This window comes from Condylura cristata, unplaced genomic scaffold, assembly GCF_000260355.1.
Source record: "Condylura cristata isolate star-nosed mole 26May11 unplaced genomic scaffold, ConCri1.0 scaffold00011, whole genome shotgun sequence".
In the NCBI taxonomy this organism is placed as follows: Eukaryota; Metazoa; Chordata; class Mammalia; order Eulipotyphla; family Talpidae; genus Condylura; species Condylura cristata.
Window position 1 is genome coordinate 56,496,469 of NW_004567112.1, and position 22,319 is coordinate 56,518,787.

A 22,319-nucleotide genomic window follows, 5' to 3' on the forward strand; every position below is an offset into this window, starting at 1 on the left:
TTTTTTTTATTTGCATGATTTTTTCAGGTTCTCCCCTCCATGTCTCTTAATCTATTTTCTACATATTTTGTCCTTTTTAATGCATATTAACATTTGAATAGTTTGTATTGAATTTATTTTTTTCTTTCCCATCTGTTATTAATCTACTATTAGCACGGAGCTCCAAATCTCATATTTAAAGAGCTGCCAGTTCTCTGGTGAAATTCTTAATCATGTAATTTATCGATTTGAGTGTAGTATTTACACTGTGTGGTCTGAAAATTTCATAATCTGGAGGTCCTAGGGGTCCTTTTTTTTAAAATCGCTGTCTGTGTTTTCATTTGGATTTTCTTTGTACTGACTTAGTTCCTTGTTCAACAAATTAAGGCAAAATTGTAATAAAAAACAGGAGTCTTTGGTTTTAGAACTCTGTGGAATATAGAGTCAGCATAAGACTGAACTATGCTCAGATCCAGAAGATCAGAAATGACAAGCACAATGAAGTGGTATCAGATTGGCCAGATTTTACAGATGGTTTGATTTGTCTGTAAAACGAATCCCCCAGTCACTAAGATGCTCTAGAGGAATTGTCCAAGTAGGAATAATTCTTTTTTTTTAAAGGTTTATTTATTTATGCTTACAGAACTGGGGTACAGGCCAGAGGTGTGGTGGATGAGAGGATTCACCAGAGACAGAGTGGGGAGCAGAACAGGCAGATTGACAAAATACACTGCTGAGGGGAGCAGCGGGGGTGCCCAGAGAGTTCTGCTGCACCATTTGGGTCAGCTCCCTGGCCGGGGATCAAACCCTTGCTGCAGTGGCTTTCTAGCGCTCATAATGTGCTCCTTTAACACTTTGCGCCACCAGGGAGAGCTCCAAATAATTCTTTTAAGGTTATTTTACTTACTGTATGTGATGTAGCTCTGTAACATGGGAATGCTCTATTTATTTTATTTTTTTTAAGATTTATTTATTTATGCATACAGAACAGGGGTATGGCCCAGAGGTGCAGGGATGGTGAGAGCTTTCACCAGAGACAGAGTGGGGAGCACAACAGGCAGATCCATGACATACACTGCTGAGGGGAGCAGCGGGCAAGACAAGAGAGGTCTGCTGCGCCATGTGGTTCAGCTCCCTGGCCGGGGATCGAACTCAAGCTAAGGTGGTTGCAGCTAATTCCACAGTGCTGTGCTTCAACTCATTGTGCCACCAGGAGGGCCCTCATGGGAATGCTTTAAACCAATGAGAAAACCTGTAAGCCATTACTAAAACACAGCTATACACTTGAAATGACAGCAGAGTAGGGAAATCCAATTAGCAAACCTCCGATGGGCCTGTTGGTAAAGGACGGTGTCCTTTTGATATGTGACTCAATTTACCTGGATATATTTGGGGCAGATAAGACACCTCTGACAAAACCTGAGGCAATCTTGGAGATGGCTTCCAGTAATATTGTTTCCCCTATATTATCATTTAATCCGTACTCCTGTGATTACATGTTCTTGCAGATGGCCAATCCTGGGAGGATTGGTCATTTATTAGTGCCAAAAAAGTCATCTGTGTTTTTGTCAATTTTCTTTTTCTTGTTTAACAGCTAGTTGTTGCAGTTGCTCTGGGTTGTCTGAAACTTTGAAGGTCAAGAAGGAAATTCAAAGAAAAACTAGTGGACATGGGGGACTTTAGTTTGGCGGTGGCGTCCACAAAGTGGTTGCATTTACTGCTTTTTGTTTGTTTGTTTGTTTTACCCACCCTCCCTTTACTTTCTTTTGTATTCAATTTTGAGTATCCAGGAATCTTTACTACTGCCATAAACTTATATTTTGGATAGCATTTAGGACTTTGTAGCTGGTTTTATTTTTATTTTATATTTTTAAAAGATTTTTATTTATTTATGCATACAGAACTGGGGTACAGGCCAGAGGTGTAGGGGTGGTGAGAGGATTCACCAGACACAGGGTGGGAAGCAGAACAGACAAATCCACTGAACTACACTGCTGAGAGGAGCAGCGGATGAGACAGGAGAGGTCTGCCTTCGTATATGGGTCAGCTCCCTTGCTGGGGATCGAACTCATGTTGCAGTGGCTGTAGAAGGCCTCATAGTGCTGGGTTTTAACCCATTGTGCCACCAGGGAGAGCCCTGTAGCTGTTTTTACTTGGTTTCCTTCAGGAGGTCAAAAATCCCTTTTGGGGGCCTCCCTGGTGATGCAAGGGATTAAGTCTCCTCACTGTGAAGCTATGGCAACCACTCCTGCACTATTTTGATCCAAGCCAGGGAGGTGACCCACATGGCGCTGCAGACCTGTCCTGTCTTGCCCGCTGCTCCCCTCAGCAGTGCATTTCAGTAGCTTCGCCTATTCTACTCCCCACTGTGTCTCTGGTGAATCCTCTCATCACCCCTCCAACCCCCGACACACCTCTGGCCTATACCCCAGTTCTTGCATGCATAAATAAATCAATCTTTTTTAAAAAATCCTCTGTTTCCAAATCATGTTAAAATCAGGAGGCGCTCCAAAAGCATATTGCTATCAGTGTAAATGTTAGCAACTTGTGCCAAGTAACACACATAGTTTAATGAGGTTTAGTTAGGTTTTGCCTGGATTTCCTTGGAGCGGTCCTATTATTTTTATGGGCTTGGAAATAGGATCAGGTGATTTATGCATTGATTGCTACATTTGAACATGCAGTCTGAATCTGTACATTCAGAACTTGAGACACACGGTTTTTTTTTTTTGTTTGTTTGTTTGTTTTGGCAGCTTTTTAAAGGGTTTTGGAGAATGGTTCAGCCAAATTAATCAGACCATGCGTTCTCACAGGGGCTCAGGTTGGTGCCTTTGAGCCCAAGTGACACGTTGTTCCTCTGGCTGACGAACCAAAGGAAGAATTGAACTGGAAAAAGTATTATACAGTTTATATCATCTCCACCCAAATATTGCAGAAAAATATTTTCAAATCTCTTAAAGAAGTCCCTGAGTTATTTGAATGTGCTGCTGAGGTGTTTCCTAGTCTATTATTTTGGGGAAGACATCAGGGATGCGGAGGACTTTTTCTAATTCAAGAGCATTTGTCTGATCAGTTACTCTTTTCTTGGGGAAGTTTCCTAAGGTATTTTTCCAGTTTTCTTTAGTCATGATTCTTTGGCTCTGCTTTCTTGTGAATAAGTTAGCGTAAGTCAGAATAACTTGCTGCATGCTAACCTCGCTGGCAAAGTCTAGAGGGCCTGTGACAGCATTAGGGAATTCTTCAGCAATTTCTCTAAGCTCAGCTGAGTTGTATCTGTAACACACGAATGGATGAATGTCCCTGCAGTGCTGGTTTGCCTTCAGGAATTTGGCACAATGGCTTCAGCCTCCTGCTTCCGCCCATCCAGCATATCTGAAAATCAGCAGTGCACATTTCGGAACAATGTGACCTAAATCCTATTGTTGGGCTCCAACCCCATTACTTTATCTTACACCAGATGCCACTAGTTATAAAACTCCTACGGTATCAAACAGGAAGCTGGGGGTCAGATGCCCGTGATCGACAAAATTGGCCAACTCTCATTACCCCGATCTGTAAATTCCTGCCTCTGTTGCAAAAGTTGTCAGAACCCATTTAGGACCCCATCTGTGAGCCTTGGCACCCTCAAACTATGCAAGTATTTGTATCAGCCCTTATGGTGATGGCGCACATGTGAGTTGGCGGTGGAAATTCTATGGGGAACACCTGAGAAAAGAAAGCATGCAATGTACCAAAAAAAAAAAAAAAGATGTAAAATATATATAAACAAATAAATTATTAAAAATAAATGACTAATCACCAAATAAAAAAGACCCCAGGGCGATCCGCCTCTGAATCTGCGGTGCGCTCTCTGGGTGTGTAATCTCGCCTACAGTAACGCTTCTTTTCTGACTCACCTTCCCTAACTCCCCTGTGAATTCTTTCTTGCAAAGAACCTCAGAGTCCCTCAGCACCCCCCAGTTTGACAGCCTCACAATTGTCCTGAACAGTTACCATCACGGTGAGTCAAGCAAAAAGCACCTGTCAGAGGACTGGCCTGCTGCTTAGCCTCAGAGAGCCCCCACTGAGGCCCGCAGGGGGGTGCCAGGTCCAGGGTGGCAAGGGTCTGTTGAGCTTTAGCCAGACAGACTCGTGGTATGGTCTCTGGCTGCATTTCTGACCCTATGTGGTCACCTCCATCCTGTTTCCTTATGCCTACAGTTGCTTGCTTTATTATTATTTTTTTAAAGATTTATTTATTTATACAGAACTGGGGTACAGGCCAGAGATGCGGAGGGTGAGAGGATTCGCCAGGAACAGAGTGGGGAGCAGAACAGGCAGACAGACCAAGTACACTGCTGAGGGGAGCAGCGGCGGTCAGGAGAGGTCTGCCAGCCATGTGGAACTCCTCCGGGGCAGGCGGGGATCGAACTCATGCAGAAGTGGCTTAAGCTTCTTAGTGCAGTGCTTTAACCCGCTGCGCCACCGGGGAGGGCCTGCTTTATTATTTTTAACCTAACACTGGAGAGTATGTGCAAAATTGTTAAAAATAATTAAGCTTTCTTGTTTAGGATTCCAGCACTCTGGGGGAAATCTAATTCCAGAGACTGAGGTGACTTGACACTGGGCCGCCGTGCTGGTTGGGGCTGGTCTAATTCTAGTTCTGTTTTTCCTAGCAAGGATCCACCTCCAAGGGTGCACTACCAGCACCCCACCCCTTGCCTCCAGAAACATGGGCTCCAGCCACCTTTTCTAGACTGGCACCTTGAGGGAGCTCCAAATGCCAGCTCACACCTCTTTCTGGCCAGTTACTTTACTGCCTCTGATTCTTTGAAGTAGATGTTTCCTATTGGTCTGGCTTTCCTAGTTGTTTGTGGAAAGTTTGGGCTGAATCACTTAGTCTCTTATTACCAGGATGTCTGATTTATATTTTAAACAGATTATTTTGTTAAAATATAAGGTAGTTGGCCCTCCCTGGTGGTGCAGCGGGTTAGGGCACATGCACTAGGAGGCTAAAGCCGCTTCTGCATGAGTTCGATTCCCACCTGCCCCATGGTTACCACATGGCGTGGCAGACCTCTCCTGACCCGCCCGCTGCTCCCCTCAGCAGTGTACTTAGTAGATCTGCCTGTTCTGCTCCCCACTCTGTCTCTGGTGAAGCCTCTCACCGCCCCTGAGCCTCTGGCCTGTACCCCAGTTCTGTATGTACAAATAAATAAATCTTTAAAAAAATATGTACATATATATATATATATATATATATAAGGTAGCATGGCAAAGGCTGGAAGCCTGGTGGGAGGCCCTTGTAATAACCCCGGGCGACAGATGCGGGTGGCTTGGACCTGGGTGGTGGTGGAGGTGATAGAAGAAATTGGACTGTGGATATATTTCAAAAGTATAAAAACTGGTAGAGGCCCTCCCTGGTGGTGCAACGGGTTAAAGCGCAGCACCACAAAGCTGGCTGCAGCTGCTGTAGCAAGAGTTCGATCCCCAGCCCCGGAGGTGACCCACATGGCACAGCAGACCTCTCCTGTCTCGCCCACCGCTTCCCTTAGCACTGTACTTCGTCGATCTGCCTGTTCTGCTCCCTGCTCTGACTCTGATGAATCCTTTCACCGCCCCTGCTCCTCTGGCCTGTACCCTAGTTCTCTATGCATTAAGTAAATACATCTTTTTAAAAAATAAATAAAAACTGGTAGAATTTGATGTGGCGATGAAACTGAAAGGTGACTTCAAATATGACTGGCTGGTGCAAAAAGGGTAAATGGTTCTGTCCCTTCTGAGGGTGGAGAGCAGGACAGCAGTTTTGGGGACAGAGATGGGAGGGAAGTGAAAAGTGTAGTTCGGGTTATGCTAAGAGTGGGTGTCTTGGGCCTCCCTGGTGGCACAAGGGGTTAAGTCTCAACACTAGGAAGCTGTCAGCAGCCACTGCAGCCTGAGTTCCATCCTGGCCAGGAGGCTGGACTCCTGTCTCCCCGCTGCTCCCCTCAGCAGTGTGTTTCAGTAGATCTGCCTGTTCTACTTCCCACTCAGTCTCTGGTGAATCTCTCACCTCCCTCTCCCTACCCCTCTGGCCTACACCCCAGTTCTTGTATGAATAAATAGATAAATAAAATAATTTTTTAAAAGATTGAGGGCTTCTTGGACCTCCAGGGAGCTATCTTGTGGATGGCTGGCTGTTAGTGTCCAGGATTTAAGGGAGCCAACTGGACTGGAGATAATATTTGGGGTCATCAGCATAGAGGTTGCATTTGAGTCCCTGAGTCTGAATCAACGCTGGTCTCCTCCCCCTTTGGGCCTTGGCCTTTACCCCTGTAACTGGGGTTTAAAGTGCTGGGCAGGACTCTTGGATGTGAGGGAAGAGGGCATCCTTGGTGAGCTGTGCAGGGCTGTGTCCCAAGGGCTGGGTTGGGTTGTTTCCATGCACCGGCTACTCTGACCAGCATCTTGGGTGAGGGGCTGATTCCTAGCTGCCCATGGACAGAGGGAGAGACTAAGGCATTCCCATAGACACCGGGGCCCAGAGGGGTACCACAGGCCCACCAGTCCAAACCCTGCACCCTGGTGGCAGGATGGGATCCTGGTGTCCCCTGAAAAAGCCCTGTTTTGAAGGGGTTGGGCTGATTATGTCTCCAGTGAGATGGGGTGTTTGCTGTCCAGGGTGGGTTCCTGGGGCTGCTGAGAGGGACTGGGGTGTCTGGGAGGACTTGGGAACCATGACAACAGAAACACTTTGCAAACTGAGAACGTTGCCCAAGTCTAGGGTCAGGGTGAAGGGAAGACAATTCGCAGCCTGTGGAGCGTGCCCGGCAGTGGCTGGACTTGAGGGGACACCCCATGACCTAACCTGGGGCTTGGAGGTAGCAGCTGGGCCCCACAGCCATCACCATCACCAGTGAGCAGCAGCGCAGAAACCCAGGGCTGGAAAGCCGGGCCACTCACCGATCGTGTCCCCTAGAGCCATCCTCCAGCAGCACGGCTCGCCCGTGGATGCTGCCATCGCTGCTCTGGTCTGCACTGGCGTCGTGAACCCTCAGAGCATGGGCCTGGGTGGGGGAGTCATCTTCACCATCTACAACGCAACCACAGGTGAGCCTGCGCACGATGGGGAGGTGGGCTTGTCCGCCATGCTTACTGCAAGGAGCTTGTGAAGAGCCCAGCTGTCCGGCCTGCCCGTGCCCCCCTCTCGTGCACCTGGTGCCTGCCTGCCCTGTCTCTGCAGTCTCCTGGCTGATCCCATCCCGAATGTTAGCACAGAGATCAGTTCATGGTACGAAGAGGGGACAGAGCCAGGGTCACGCAGGGGGACTCCGGTATGGAGTGAGGCCTGGCAGTCACAGAAATGCCCGTGACCACTCATATGCCCTGTCCTAACTCCAGGGAAGGCAGAGGTCATCAATGCCAGGGAGACGGTGCCCGCTACGTATGTCCCGGGGCTGCTGGACCAGTGTAAGAAGGCCCACCCACTGGGCACCGGTGAGTCTTCAGGTGGGACCAACCATCGGGCCATGGGCCCTGACCAGAAACCCCCCCCCGCAAAGGCACCGTGCCTCATGGACGGACTGGCAGCCTGGGCCAGTGCCAGCATCTGGGGAATGGGGAGCCACCATGGAGGTCCTGCTAAGGTTGGGGGAGTTTTCCTGCAGGAGGGGCTCTCTGAGTGAGGAGGGGTGATCCACACAAAGGGACAAAGGCCATGTGGTCCAGTGGAGATGGGCTGAAGGTTGGGGTGGGAGTCCTGAGGCCAGCTTGTGCTAGGCCCTGAGGGTGGGTGGACTGTCTATGGAGGGCAGCAGGGGTGGGGTGGCCTCTAGAAAGTTCACTCTGGCTGCCATGGCTGGGTTTGGGGGCCCAGATCCAGTGGGGCCAAGTGTGGGTGTGATCAAGAGCCCCTTGGGCAGTCCTAGGACCCACAGAGCTGAGGATGCAAGGGAAGGGCTATTGTAGGGAAAAGGACATGACACTAATAATGTGCCATGCAGGGGCCCAGTGGATAGGGGTTCCCGGGGAGCTCCGTGGCTATGCAGAAGCCCACCGGCGCCACGGCCGCCTGCCCTGGGCACAGCTGTTCCAGCCCACCATCAAGCTGCTCCAAGGGGACTACCATGTGCCTCATGTTCTCAGTCAGTTCCTGAATAACAGTCTGCTGCAGAAAGCCTTGCTCCAGTCATCCTTGAAGTGAGTACCCTTCGGGAGGGGCTGCGGGGGTAGGAATCGAACTGAGACTGGTCTCCACCCCACTCAGCCCCTTCTTGTGCTGGACGTTTGACCCCGTGGTGGTCTAGGATGGAGCGGTTCAGGTCAGAGGGAGTTTATATCCAAGTGATAGGACCCCGGGGGGAGAATTTGGGCTCTGAGTCGACTGGCCCTGGCCTTGCCTTCCTTCCCACTCTGGGTTGGCAGGAGGGCTTTGGCTGCCCCATGCCCACCCTTCAGTCCATGGACAAGGTCCAGGGGTGCAGGAAGAGCTGACTCTCCACAGACACACGTTCCAATGGGTGTGTTGCCTAGGCTGGGCCAGTGCCATGAATGAGAAAGCGATGTCAGTTCGATTCCAGAGAATCTGTCCATCCCCAAGTCCATCCAAGCCTTTTGGATTCAGGAACAGTGTTGCCTCCTGGTAGGGTCCCGAGGGCCCCTGAGAACCCTGCAGGAATGTGGATGTTTTCCGGAACTGGCCCCCTCCTAAGGCTGCTCCCACCCCTCAGGCAGCTGTTTTTCAATGGGACAAATCCCCTGACATCTGAAGACCCACTTCTGTGGCCTGCACTGATCAATACCCTGGAAACTGTGGCCACCAAGGGTGCAGAAGCCTTCTACAAAGGGGATCTGGGCAAGATGCTGGTGGAGGACATTACCAAGGAAGGTCAGTTGTGTTGACAGGCCGAAGCCCCTACCCTGCCAGAGGAAAAGGGCGGTTGTGTGCATGCTGGAGACTGAGTCAGGCTCTGCCTCAAGCCCTTCTATTTCAGCCAACAGAGGAGAGTTGGCCAGAGTAGGCCATGGTGGGCTTCTGGGCCTGGACGTGGGTTAGGCCCAGACGGCTGAGCTGGCTGCCCTCTGGCGGACCGGCTTGCCTTCCTCTCCCCCAGCCTGCCTACCTCTCATCTCTGTCCACCCACCCCATGCTTAGCTCTTAAGGCCCAGACCTGATGCCTACGCCCACAGACCTGCCAATAGCCTTCTAGGTCTAAAAACTAGGGAACAAGGGGAGCCCCACTGTGCAACGTGCGGTCAGAGTCTGGCACTGTGCTCCTGTTGCCCGATCTGTTGGTGAACCTCCTCTGCAGGTGAACCTCTCTCTCTAGGTGATCTTCTCTCTGTAGGTGAGCCTCTCTCTGTCTCACCCTAGGCAGTCAGCTGACTCTGCAGGACCTGGAATCATTCCAGCCTGAGGTGGTGGACGCACTGTCTATGCCCCTGGAGAACTACATCCTGTACTCACCACCACCACCAGCAGGGGGCGCCATCCTCAGCTTCATCCTCAATGTGCTCAAAGGTAAGGTTCACTCAGCGTTTGCTAGAGCCCTGCCCCACCGGGAACATTCGCTCCCAGCCACAACTTAGCACAGCCACTGCTAGTTCCAGCTCTGCCCCCCTCCTCAGATGAATGACACCACAGACAAGTTTGTGGAGACAGGAGAAATGGTGCATTCAAGAGCTGGCCTCGGGCACAGCCCACACCAGGGCTTTGCTGAACGTCTGATGTCCTCCATACACCAAGTCCTCCCACTGCAAACCCAGTCCCAGGGCACAAAAGCAGTGGGGGTCTGCAGATGCTGTGGCCCAACCGGTGTGTGCAGCGGGGCTGAGATGGGGCCTGCTTAGTACAGCCTGCAGGGTGGAGAGGGGGGGGTCTCTGCAGTGCCCCAGGCTAGGGTGATTGTTTGTGTCCGATGGCTGCCAAACTTGGTGCTTAAAACAGCAGAAATGGGCCCTTCCTGGTGGTGCAACTGGTTAGGACCCAGCACTGCAAGCTGGCCGCAGCCACCTCAGTGCAAGTTTGATCTCCAGTCCCAGAGGTGACCCATATGGCACAGCAGACCTCTCCTAACCTGCCCGCTGCTCCCCTCAGCAGTGTATTTCGCCCATCTGCCTGTTCTGCTCCCCACTCTGTCTCTGGTGAAGCCTCTCACCCTCCTGCACCTCTGGCCTGTACCCCAGTTCTGTATGCATAAATAAATAAGTAAATCTTTAAAACAAAAACAAACAAAATAACAGATACGTATTTCCTCATGGTTCTGGAGGCCCTAAGTCCAACATTAATCACGTTTCCCCTAGAGTTTGCCTCTGCCAGCTTTTGTTGGCAGCTGGCATTCCTGGGCTTGGGCCGTGGCGGTCCAGTCTTCCCTACCTTTTGCATTCAGTCTTACATGGATGATGGGGTTCCATTCAGAACTGCCCAGATAATCCAGGAGAATCTGCTCCTCTCACATCCTTAGCTCCATCACACACTCTTCAGGTAAGGTAGCACTCACAGTTTCGGGGATTAGGATGTGGACATGTTTGGGGATGGGGTGGCTAACATTCAACCCTCTATACAGAGTGACCCTCCACCTGCGCCAACCCCCTTCCCAGGGTTCAACTTTTCCTCAGACTCCATGGCCAGGCCTAAGGGGAGTATAGAACTGTACCACCGCCTTGTGGAGACACTCAAGTTTGCCATGGCACAGAGATGGCGACTGTGGGACCCTCGCAGTCATCAGGGAATCCAGGTGAGATGGCCTGGGGCTGCTGTGGCACCCACTTCCTTGCCCCAGGGTTCAGCGTGCAGGAAGGTCAAGCCGGGAGGTGCTCCTGAGGTTGCAGGGCCGTGGACTTGGGTCTGGGCCGGGCTGGCCAGCAGTGGCAGGATGGGCACGCTTGCTGGGAGAGGGAGCTGGCAGAGAGAGGCGTGGCAGGCATGGCAGGCATTGGGAGCATCTCACCTCAGAGAACCTAGAGGGTGGGCAGAGTTTGGGGGCTGCCTGGGTTTAAGAGAGGATACACTGGAGATGTTTCCCCAGGGGCTTAGGCCATACTGGCCCCTTGCTGACCCTGGACCTGCCCCTCCCCCCAGAATGCCTCCCAGGTCCTGTTAGATGAGACTCTGGCCCAGTACATCCGCAAGACTATCAACAACCGTGGTGACCACCAGCTCAGCCACTACAATCTGACTGGGTTCTGGGGCCAAACGACGGGCACGGCCCATGTGTCCGTGCTGGGAGAAGACGGCAGCGCCGTGGCGGCCACCAGCACCATCAACACACCGTGCGTGGGGCCCGGGCAGGCAGACCCCAGTCCTTGGCTCCCTCGACTTCAGTCCCAATCCCCACTCCTTGTGACAGCCTGTTCCCCAGCTCCCCTTGCTAGTGTCCATGGGCAGCACCTTAATTTTGCCCACCCCTTCCTGTCCTCTGTCAAAGGGCCCTAAACCCCTGACATCCTTGGCCGAAAAGGCCGCTGACAGAATAACCTGGGACCAGGACCCAGCTGCAGATGAAACTTACTCAGAAGGGTCCCCCTGATGGGGAAATGGGCGGATTTGGGGGGATGGCTCCAGCATGCCGGAGGGCAACTGCTAAAATGAGGGGCCCCTAGAAGGCTGGCGAGTGGGTGCCCTGCCCTGTGTGAGACGGAGCCCAAGGCCGAGCCCAAGTCGTGTCTCCCTGCTCTGCAGCTTTGGAGCGATGGTGTACTCGCCTAAAACGGGCATCATCCTCAACAATGAACTCCTGGACTTGTGCTGGAGGCACCCCCAGGGCTCGGGCGTCCCCCCCCCACCTGGTGAGCATGGTGTGCAAAGCAGTGATGGAGGGGGTGGTTGGGGGGCGGGGGCTTTAGGAGGCACAGTGACACTCTTCGGCCTCCAGTTCCAGGTGAGCGGCCCCCATCCTCCATGGTGCCCTCCATCTTGGTCAACATAGCCCAGGGATCGAAGCTGGTGATTGGTGGGGCTGGCGGGGAGCTCATCATCTCCGCCGTGGCCCAGGTGAGTCTGGAGGCTTCTGGTTGGAATGTCCTTTTGACTTATTTTGACTTATTCTCCAGGGCATGGGTGGGGACAGGGTCAGGGGTTGGTGTGGGGCAGCAGGCGACCCTCCCTCCTGCACCCTTCTCTTCTCCCCCAGGCCATCGTGAACAAGCTGTGGCTTGGCCTCGACCTGCAGGCAGCCATCGCCGCTCCCATCCTGCATGTGAACAGAAGAGGTCTTGTGGAGTATGAGGCCAACTTCACTCTGGTGAGGCCGTGGGCTGAGCCACAGCCAGCTGGAAGCCTCCATGCATGTTGCTCAAAGCCCCAGAGGGGAAGTTCAGCTACCGCTTGTAGGCCAGACACACTGCAGTTTGGGGCACCATCAGGGTGGCAGAGGAGGGCAGCAGGCCAGCTTCATTTTCTCCAAGTCAGAGGACAGGGTGTTGGCCATGCCTCTTCCAGGCCAAGCACCTCAGCTCCTCTGCCCTGCTCTGCTGTGTCGCCCATTCTCCTGGCCCTGGCCTCTTTCCTTTTGTGTGGCTTATAGCTCTTAGTTTATTTGGAGAAGAGTTTATTATTCCTGTGTGAGTCTGCACGGGGATTTTCTCCCAATGCGCCAGGTCCAGGGAGATAAATTTTCTCATCAGACTCCTTGTCACCTCTATCTGCCACTGCACCTTGACCTGGTAGGTGGTCCACTTCTTCAGAATGTCTCTGGGCTGGTGGGTGCCCTCTGCTGGGCCCTAATTTGAAAGACTCTTGGCTTTAAACCTTCGAACTGCCTGCTGGGAGGTTGCCAGAGAGACAGTTGCAGCAGCTGAGGTTCAAGGTCCTTGAAAGTGACTTGTTATCATCTGTCTTTATCTCAAGGCCAATCTGAAGACCACACACTAAGTGGATGGGGTAAGAGGGTGTGTAGTTCCTGAGAACTTTGGTCTTTGGCCTGATGACAAAGGACCTCAGCTCATCAAGCTCAAAATCTCAGTGTCTGCAACCCCCCTCCCTGTACAGGGTCCTCCATGTGGCCCGACGGTATCAAATACTCCGTTAACCCCTTCAGTGGGTCTTCATGGCCTTCCTCTGCGATCATCAATTCTCCCAGGATTGAGATGCTGAAAATTCAGAGATGACAGCTTGGGAGCAGAGTTCATAGATTCCAGCAAACCATGAGTCCAAAACCCTCATGAAGAGGGTCCCTTGGAGAGTTAGAATTGGCCTTGCAGGTCTAGGGCCTTCTGCTGGAGATCTTGAGACTCCGGGGCCTTTACACCAAGGCCAGCAACTGACCCAGGAACATCTTCATTCCTCAGGGCCTGGAGTAACTAGACTCTCCCAGGACCATGGTCCCTGTGTGAGCTCAGCTGGAGATCTTCTGCTTTCAAGTCTAAGAACACTGGGGAATTAGTGAGTCACTCAGAGAAACTTACAACCCGATAGCGCAGAAACCTATGACCCTGTTCTGCCAGTGGCTTAGGTGGTGGCCTTAGGTGGTGACCCCAGGTCAGAGGCCCTGGCCTAGGGACTGTAGAGTGTCAGGGTCTTTGTACCTAGCTGTCCCTATAATCTAGGGCCCTGCTAGATTAATGTCCTTGACCTGTTGCCCCAAAATTGTCACTGGCAACCTGGGGCGTCACAGGTCTCTATACTCAGGGCTTGTGTCCCTGACAGGCAAGGCCCTCAGGTTCTAGGAAGCCAGTTCTGGGGGGACCCACCAGGTTCCACTGACTCAGCATCCCAGGCCTGAACCCTTAGGGTGTGGTCTCTGAGTGCATCACCCTCAGGGCTCCTGGTGCCCTTGGCCTGTTCTTGGACTCAAGGCCTGTGGAGAAGCGTGTGAAGCTTCGGTCTTTCTTCCAGCCCGAGGCAGTGCACTAGACATTAAGTTGGGCAGCTCCTTTGTCTGGAGGAGTTGGAACTCTGAAGACCCCAAGTTCTACTTTCTGCAAGCTTTGTATTGAAGGTTCTCAAAATGGAGGCCTCTGAGCCTAAGTTCCCAGTATTTATCTTCTCTACTGAAGGCACCGGATTGCTTCCTCCAGTGTTGCACTCTGGGACTCTCTGGAGTCCTGGGGTCCTCAAATCCAAGACAGAAATGTTAGCATCTCTAGCTCCCTTTGGCCTAGGTGACAGCCTTCCCTCCACATTTGCTGGGATCAACTTACCCTGGAGCTGCAGACTTCATCCTCCATAAATGAGGCGGGGGGGGGGGCACCCTCCCAGTCCTCAGTGCTGTCTTCTGTGGCTCTAGTCCTGCTTTCTTGCTTGGCCAATAGAGGGGGTTCAGACCCCCTAGCCATGCCTGGACCTACTGGAGGTGGAGGCAAGCTGTCATCACCCGTGAACTGGCCTTCTCTTTTCCAGGAGGTGCAGCAAGGGCTCCAGGAGCGAGGCCAGAACAAGACCGAAAGACGCATTTTCCTGAATGTGGTCCAGGCGGTGTCCCAGGAGGGCCACTGTGTGTATGCAGCAGCAGATCCAAGGAAGGGCGGGGAGGCCTCAGGCTACTGAGGAAGCTGCTTCCAAGATCCTATCCGCCATCATGTGCCCAGGCTGGCCGTGGTCATGGAGTGGAGCACCTTGGCTGGGTCTGGGCTCTGCAGCCCAGGGGTCGGCGTGGGTCTGCAAGAGATGGGGACCAGAGCACTCCCCAGAGCCCCGGCCCTAGTCTGCCAGCTTCCTCAGGTGTCTCTCCTGGACTGTAACCCACCCTCCACTCTTTGTATACCCTCTCCCCATCTGTATTTCCTCCTGTCCAAGATTAAAGAGGAGGCCAGAGTATAGCCTGCTTCAGAGTCAAGCCGGGAGAATGCGCCTTCAGCATTCACTTTAGTGCCTCTAAGTCCTCCTCAGCACACCACACAGTCGAGAAAACCAAGGACCAGAGACAGCTTTCCTGTATAGTGCTAAGCACTCCCACTACTTTCTGGGGTTTCTGTCTGTTAGTGGGAAGGCAGGGCTGTGGCTTGGAGGCAGTTACCACCATCTCTTGCCAAGGTCCATCTCAGGAAACCTCATGTGAGGAAAGACGTAAGATCCAGACTTTCCTAGTGGCTAAGGACACAGCGCTGTGAAGCTATTGCCAGCCACTGCAACATGAACTCGAGCCCAGCCAAGGAGATGATCCACATGGCGTGGGAGGCCTCTCCTGGCCCACTCACTTCTCCCCTCAGCAGTGTATTCCAGTCGATCTGCCTGTTCTGCTCCCTACTCTGCCTCTGGTGAATCATCTCCCCCACCCCCCAACCCCACCCCACACCTGTGCCTGTACTCTAGCTCTTGTGTGCATAATAAATCTTTTAAAAAGAAAGACCTAAGGTCCCACCCCAGCCCTCAGCCCTAAGAGCTGGGTCACTTGGGGTGAGTGTGCTGCTCCCACACTGGGAAGCGCAGCTGCCTCTCTGGCCTCTGCCCTTTAAAACACACAGCAGTGCCTCCTTATTCCCACAGCCAGCCGTGACAGTGCCAAATCACCCCTGGTTGAGAACCTTGGCTCTGAGTTGAGGAGCCCCCAGTAACCATGAGTGTGTCAGCTGCCGGGTGGGCCCTGCCGGCCTGACCTGGAACCCTGCGCGTTCCCATTTCATCCCAAACATCCTGCACTGCAGCACTCCCCCGGTAGGGTCAAGCATCAGCATTTGCCTGGCCCTGGAATTTGGCCTGACAGAATGGAGCAGGGTCTCTGTAGCTGCAGCAACGTACCACAAATTTTGTGGCTTAAGGCAACAGAAATGGGTTCTCAGGTCAGGAATCCATAATTAGCACCTCTGGATTGAATTCAAAGTGTGGGCAAGGCTGCATCCCCTCGGAGACTTGGGAAATTCGCTCCTGCTTTTACCAACTTCTAGTGGCTGCTGGCATTCCTTGGCTTGTGGGTACCTCACCCCAGTCCTCTCTCTGCAGTCTATGGCCTGCTCCTTTGTGTGTGAAATCTCCCTCTTTGGGTGCATCTGGGTAGGGAAAGTTTGAAAGTTTGTAAGCATGCTCATGGCCTAGAAAGCCCAGCCAGGTAATTAGGATAAACCCGGGATCCTTAGTCACAGTCACTTTTCCATCTGGATAACATTCACAGCTTCCAGGGGTTGGGACATGAATGTATGTGGGGACTGTTGTTTATCTGATGCATATACAAACATGTGTGGGTCTGGAGGTAGCAGACCTGGTGTCTTCCCAGGTTTGGCTGGGAAGATGGAGGAGCAATCCATCAGACTCCAGGAGACAGAGCTGAGGACAAAGAGTGTCTCACTGAGGGAGGGGGACAGGTCACACGCTCCCCACAGCAGCAAGCCTGCTGTGGTCACTGTGAACTGCTGAGAACCACAGGGCTGCCCACTCTGCACTCGGGCCACCCACTGGAGGCCACCAGCCCCTCTCAGGGTTGGATTTTGGAAAGTAAGTTTCGGTTTAGGAGCTACAAGAAAGTGGGCTTAGGTAGAAGGAGGAGTGGAGGCTTTCAGCCCTGGGGGGAGCCAGAGGCAGCCCCTGCCACCCAGACCCTCCACGTGGCAGCCTCTGTGGCACCCGAGCAGGCACCCTGAACTTTACAGCCCGAGGGGATACCAAGCTTCTTTTCTGCACCTGAGTTGCTTGTTATTTAACAAAAGCCCCTTGCTCAGCTCTAATGGACTTCCCTAAGTCATCTGTGTGGGTAGGGAGCGGATGGGACAAGGAGGGCTGATGACTGAGAGCTGTCCCAAACCCTTGGGGAGAAAGTGGCTGCTGGACACAAAGCTCACAGTGCAGTGGCAGGACTCTTGGGTCTGCGCTCCCAGGCCAAACCCATGGCCCAGGTTCCAAGAAGGCTGCCGGAACCGGGGGGTTCGGGGCCAGCTTGGGGAGACTCAGCAGTGCCTCTTGGCAGCAACAGGGCACAATCGTGCACCTGCTTGTTGCACGGTTATGGAGAGGCAGGAGAGAAGACACTCTGATGCCCCACTCCTGACTCACTCGACCCCCTACCCCAAGGCTCAGTCACCACTTCTTTTTAAAAAATTCCTTACAACTCTTTTTATGTATGTATGTGTTTAAGGGATCATGCTTAGTGAAATAAGGCAAAAAGAAAAAGAAAAATACCAGTTGGTTTCACTAGTAGCAGGAGCATAAGGGACCAGGGGGAAGGAAAAAAAGCAATTGGAATAAAGAAAAAACAAAAAACAACAAACAACTATCTATCAGTCACCACTTCTAATGGGTCCTGACCCATTTCTGGTGTATCAAGCCCACATACCCACCCGCTTGACCACCCACTAATCACCTCCAGGGTTCATAGCCAACTTGAACTCAATACTTAAAAATGGAAGCCAGCTAATTGGCATTACCAACTCAGCCAGGGACTTTTACTTCTGGCTCTTTAAATATCTCATTACACAGAAGAAACCAAAACCCATACTGCAGTTATCTTCAAAATAACACTGAGGTCAGTGCATATCAGCTTCTGCAGAATACAGGTAAAGCAGGGCACAGAGGAAAATTCAATGCATTCGATTGTTATACTAGGATGAATCAAAATGTAAAAAGCAGCTAAAGAAATGAGTAAGGAACTACAAGGAAGGCAAGCAGAAGAACTCAGTGACAACTGAAACAGGAATTGATAATTTTGAAATAAAAAACAGGTTTTGAAAACATACACACACGTGTATAATAGATATGCTGTTAGCTAATCAGTCAGTAAAATAAATGGAGTGTGAACATACAAAACAGAAATAAGAATGGAGAAGTAAATACAGGGGAAGTTAAACATATTATAAAAGATTGCCTACATTTACACAAGTAATTTAGAAACTGATGAAATAAATTACTTTCTAGGACAATATAAATACAATTATAATGCTTGCGACAAGCATACTATGAACGTATTTTATCTGAAATCCAAATTTCATTGGGTAGCCTAATTTTTGTTTGCTAAATCTTGAAATCTTAAGTATAAAGACAATAGAGTTCAGAAGGTTTAAACTATAGACATGGAGAAAAAATATAGAATATTACAGGAATACAAGCCTACTTCAAATGTCCTCTAGAAAGTTCCATAAGTGAAGTGTGCCCTAAAATTAGGACCAGAGATCTCTTCTACCAGTTAATTTCCCACAGCGTAGAGTGAGGAGGAAAATTACCACATTTACTTTATGAAGTCAAAGTAGCACTGACTCCAAGGTTGTCAAAGAAAACTAGAGATTTATCATGTTTGTGCAAATCAAAACAAAACCCATGAATAAAATATTAGCAAGCAGAATCCAGCACCACATTAAAAGGAACATGTCCCATTTGCACTGCTGAAGCCAGACACCAATGAACGAATTTACTATGAACTTAGAATGTGACTCTTATCTTTCATTGGAAGAAAAAAAATCAAAAGGTCATCTCCAATTGAATTTGACTGGAACCCAACATCCATTCTTGATAAAGACAGACAAATTTTAAAAAACACAGAAGAGGGCCCTCCCTGGTGGTGCAGTGGGTTAAAGCACAGCACTGAGAAGCTAAAGCCACTTCCACATGAATTCGATTCCCACCTGCCCCGGAGGTGACCACATGGCCCGGCAGACCTCTCCTGACCCGCCCCGCTGCTCCCCTCAGCAGTGTACTTCGTTGATCTGCCTGTTCTGTTCCCCACTCTGTCTCTGGTGAAGCCTCTCAGGGCCCCTGAGCCTCTAACCTATACCCCAGTTCTGTATGCACAAATAAATAAAATCTTTAAAAAAAAAAAAACCACACACACAGAAGAAAATGAGAATGAGTGGCTTTCCTCTTAACATGATTATGTGTTAAGAGTTGGGTGTTGACCATGGATTGGATGCTTTTCTATAGCATACATGTTTTGATTCAAGTCATACAATTCTCTCTAATGAAGGAGAGCTATGATTATTTCAATTTTACAGACTAGGAAAGTAAAATATTAATTGGATATTGAAGTAGGATAATTAAGTATTGATGATCCAGGGTAATGCAGAGTAAATTTCAGAGATGGATAGAGAGATGGAGAAAATAAATCTTGACCGCTATCTCAAACCATAAACAAAAAATTAATTAAAGATGAGTTTCAAGTCTAAATGGGCAAGCTAAAACATCTGCTTTTGCAATTGTTCCAGTCTTATTTACTAAAACGATCATCATTTTTCTTCACTGAATTGCATCAGTGAAAAAAAATCAAGTAAACAGATTCATCAGATTTTTGACAAAAAGTTATAAACAGTAGTTAAAACAGCATAGAATAAACCTAGGAAATCAATTAGTCACAGTGTGAAGTTCACAAAGAAATGCAAATAAACACAGGATTTCTGTTAAGCTGAAGAAGCATTTGAAGCAGTAGGAAAGTGATAAATTCTTTTTTAAAATTCTTTTTAAAGATTTATTTTATTATTTGTTGGCATACAGAACAGGGGTATAAGCCAGAGGTGCAGGGGCGGTGAGAGGATTCACCATAACCAGAGTGAGGAGCAGAGCTGGTGCATGTTGACGAAGTACACTGCTGAGGGGAGAAGCAGGCGAGTCAGGAGAGGTCTGCTATAACATGTGGGTCACCTCTGGGGCGGGGATCGAACTCGCACTGAAGCCGCTACTGCCAGCTTGCAGTGCTGCCCTTTATAGCAGCTGCACCACCATGGGGGGCCAGAAAAAGATAAATTCTTAACAACTGGTATTGGAGCAAGTGGGTAACATATGAAAAATAATAAAATGGGATCCCTATGTTTAATTTACACCAAAATAAATTCTGGTTGGATCAAAGAAATAAGGCCCTCCCTGGTGGCTCAGAGGGTAAACGCAGCACTAAGAAGCTAAAGTCCCTTCAGCATGAGTTCGATCCCCCACCTGGAAGTGACCCACATGGCGTGGCAGACCTCTCCTGACCCGCCCGCTGCTCCCTCAGCAGTGTACTTCGTCATTCAGCCTGTTCTGCTCCCCACTCTGACTCTGGTGAATCCTCTCACTGTCCCTGCACCTCTGGCCTGTCCCCAGTTCTGTATGCACAAATTAATAAAGCTTTAAAAAAAAAAAAGAAGAAGAATTAAGGCCCTCCCTGGTGGCACAATGTTAAAGTGCAGCACTGTGAAGCTTTCTGCAGCTAGGGGGATGACCCACATGGCGTGGCAGACCTCTCCTGACCTGCCCGCTGCTCCCCTCAGTAGTGTACTTCATCGATCTGCCCATTCTGCTCCCCACTCTGTCTCTGGTAAATCCTCTTAACCCTGTACCTCTGGCCTGCACCCCAGTTCTTGTATGTATAAATAAATCTTGAAAAAAAGAATTAAAACTATATAAATATAAGAAAACACGAGAAAATTTTACTTATATTCTAAAAGTGGGAAAGACCTCTTAAAACAAAGTCAAGAATCCATAAAAACAAACAAACAAAAAACCCTGGTACATTTGAACACATAAAAATTTGATGTGGAAAATATCTTAAAAGACCAATGAAGAACTTGGCAAAAGTAATTTCGATATATAATGTATGGGGGTAGTTCTTTAATATTTAAATGCTTAAATATTTAATATAAAAGACCAAGTGTCCATTAGAAAGATGCAAAGGATATGACTCATTAGATCACAGAAAGAGAATACAACTGGCTGTTTCAACATATAAAAAGTTGCTCAACCTCACTCAGAACTTCACTCACGGCCAGGCCAACGAAAACAACGATGAGATTCCACACAGACAAAGTAAATAACTCCAGGCCCAGAAGTGTTCCTCCATGAATTCTTCCAACCCTCCCAAACAACAGTAAAGAGAAAACATTGCCCAATTCTTTTAACAAGGCGCCAGCATAATCTTGAGAACAAAGCCTGACAAAAAAATTTTAAGAAGGAAAAGTAGAGGTCTCATTCACATGCAGAGATGCAAACCACCTCAACAAGCTATGAGGAAACCAAATGTGGGGGGATAGCAAAAAATTCATCACCGCAATTTGGGTTTAGCCCAGGAATGCAAGATTGATTGAACATTAGAAAAAAGCAAGGGATATAGTTCAATGCACTCACACACTCACGGAATAAAGAGGAAAAGCATCAAATATCTCAATAAATTCAGAAAAGCATTTGGCAAGTGTTACATTAAAACTCTCAGCAATTACAAGTGGAAGGGAAGTTCCTTTATCTGATAAATTGTGGCAATAATAAGTGCCATATATTTTTTTTTACAAGTTATTTATTTATTCATACAAGAACTGGGGTACAGGCCAGAGGTGCAGGGGGTGAGATGATTCACAAGAGACAGAGCAGGGAGCAGAAAAGGCAGATGTACTGAAGTGCACTGCTGAGGGGAGTAGCGGGCAGGACAGGAGGGTCTGCTGTGCCATGTGGGTCACCTCTATGGCTGGGGATTGAACTCGTACTGCAGTGGCTGCAGACAACTTCATAGTGCTGTGCTTTAATCCAATGTACCACCAGGGAGTAGCTACAAATGGCAAAATATAAAAAGCTTTCCTTCTGAAATTCACAGCACTAGAAGACCTCTCAACAATGTGAGGGAAGTTCTCACCTGTACAATAAGGTGAGAATAAAACAAACGTATAAGGATTTGAAAGGCCAACAAAAAACTGTCATTATATGTAAGAAATAGGTGAATTTAACAAGATCAATGGAACAGGAAAATAAACAAAAATTAATGTTTCTACACACTAGTCATAAACAGAAAATGCCCTTTTGAATGGAAAAAAAAATCAAAGCTTAGTGTAAAACTAAGAAAGATATGTAAGAGCTGCACAATGGGGCCTCCCTGGTGGCTAAAGGGTTAATTTGCAGCAGCACTATGAAGCTGTCCACAGCCACTGTAACTTGAGTTTGATCCCCAGGCAGGGAGGTGACCTGATGGTGCAGCAGACCTCTCCTGTCGCACCCGCACCCGATGCTCTCCACCTGTTCCATTCTCCACTGGTGAATCCTCTCACAACTCCCTCCCCCACTGCATACCTCTGGCCTATACCCCAATATTTGGATGCATAAGTAAAATGAATCTAAAAAAAAAAAAAGACCTGTACAATGAAAGCTACAAAAATTAATTGACAGAATTTAAAGACAACCTAGATAAATGGAAGGTGATACTCATTTCTTAGACTTATTACTGTGAAGATGTCACTTCTCCACACATTCATCTATAAATTCAGTGCAAACCTAATCAAAACTCCTACTTTTTCTTTATTTGTTTGTGTATGTGGAAATTAGCAAGCTGATTCTAAAATTCACATGGAAATACCAAGGATCAGGACTAGCTCGGGAAATCTAGACAAACAACACAAGGGAGGACTCCTACTACCATATATCTGGAGTATGCTATGGTAATCAATCAATTTGGAATTATTATACAAAGATCACCAAATTGGACAATGGGACAGAAGAGTCACCTGACATTTGACAGGGGTGACAGAGCAGGACAGTGGGAAGGAAGCTTTTTCCAAAAAAATGATGCCTAAGTCAA

General features: G+C 49.3%; 1 protein-coding gene across 2 annotated transcripts in view; it reads left to right on the forward strand.

Moving 5' to 3' along the window:
* GGT5 (gamma-glutamyltransferase 5) overlaps positions 1 to 15,017 on the forward strand; it is a 34,789-nt gene extending 19,772 nt beyond the window's left edge. The window contains exons 2-12 of one of the 2 annotated variants that reach the window (XM_012723964.1): positions 6,917 to 7,047; positions 7,339 to 7,434; positions 7,941 to 8,136; positions 8,667 to 8,824; positions 9,311 to 9,457; positions 10,555 to 10,673; positions 11,018 to 11,208; positions 11,618 to 11,724; positions 11,811 to 11,929; positions 12,069 to 12,179; positions 14,276 to 15,017. In XM_012723964.1, coding sequence (XP_012579418.1) covers positions 6,917 to 7,047; positions 7,339 to 7,434; positions 7,941 to 8,136; positions 8,667 to 8,824; positions 9,311 to 9,457; positions 10,555 to 10,673; positions 11,018 to 11,208; positions 11,618 to 11,724; positions 11,811 to 11,929; positions 12,069 to 12,179; positions 14,276 to 14,422 — 1,522 coding nt within the window. In that variant the 3' untranslated portion in view covers positions 14,423 to 15,017. Of the gene's footprint in view, positions 1 to 6,916; positions 7,048 to 7,338; positions 7,435 to 7,940; positions 8,137 to 8,666; positions 8,825 to 9,310; positions 9,458 to 10,536; positions 10,674 to 11,017; positions 11,209 to 11,617; positions 11,725 to 11,810; positions 11,930 to 12,068; positions 12,180 to 14,275 lie in introns of both variants that reach the window. The other variant, XM_012723963.1, reaches the window with a different exon arrangement.
* The last annotated feature ends 7,302 nt before the right edge of the window (positions 15,018 to 22,319 follow it).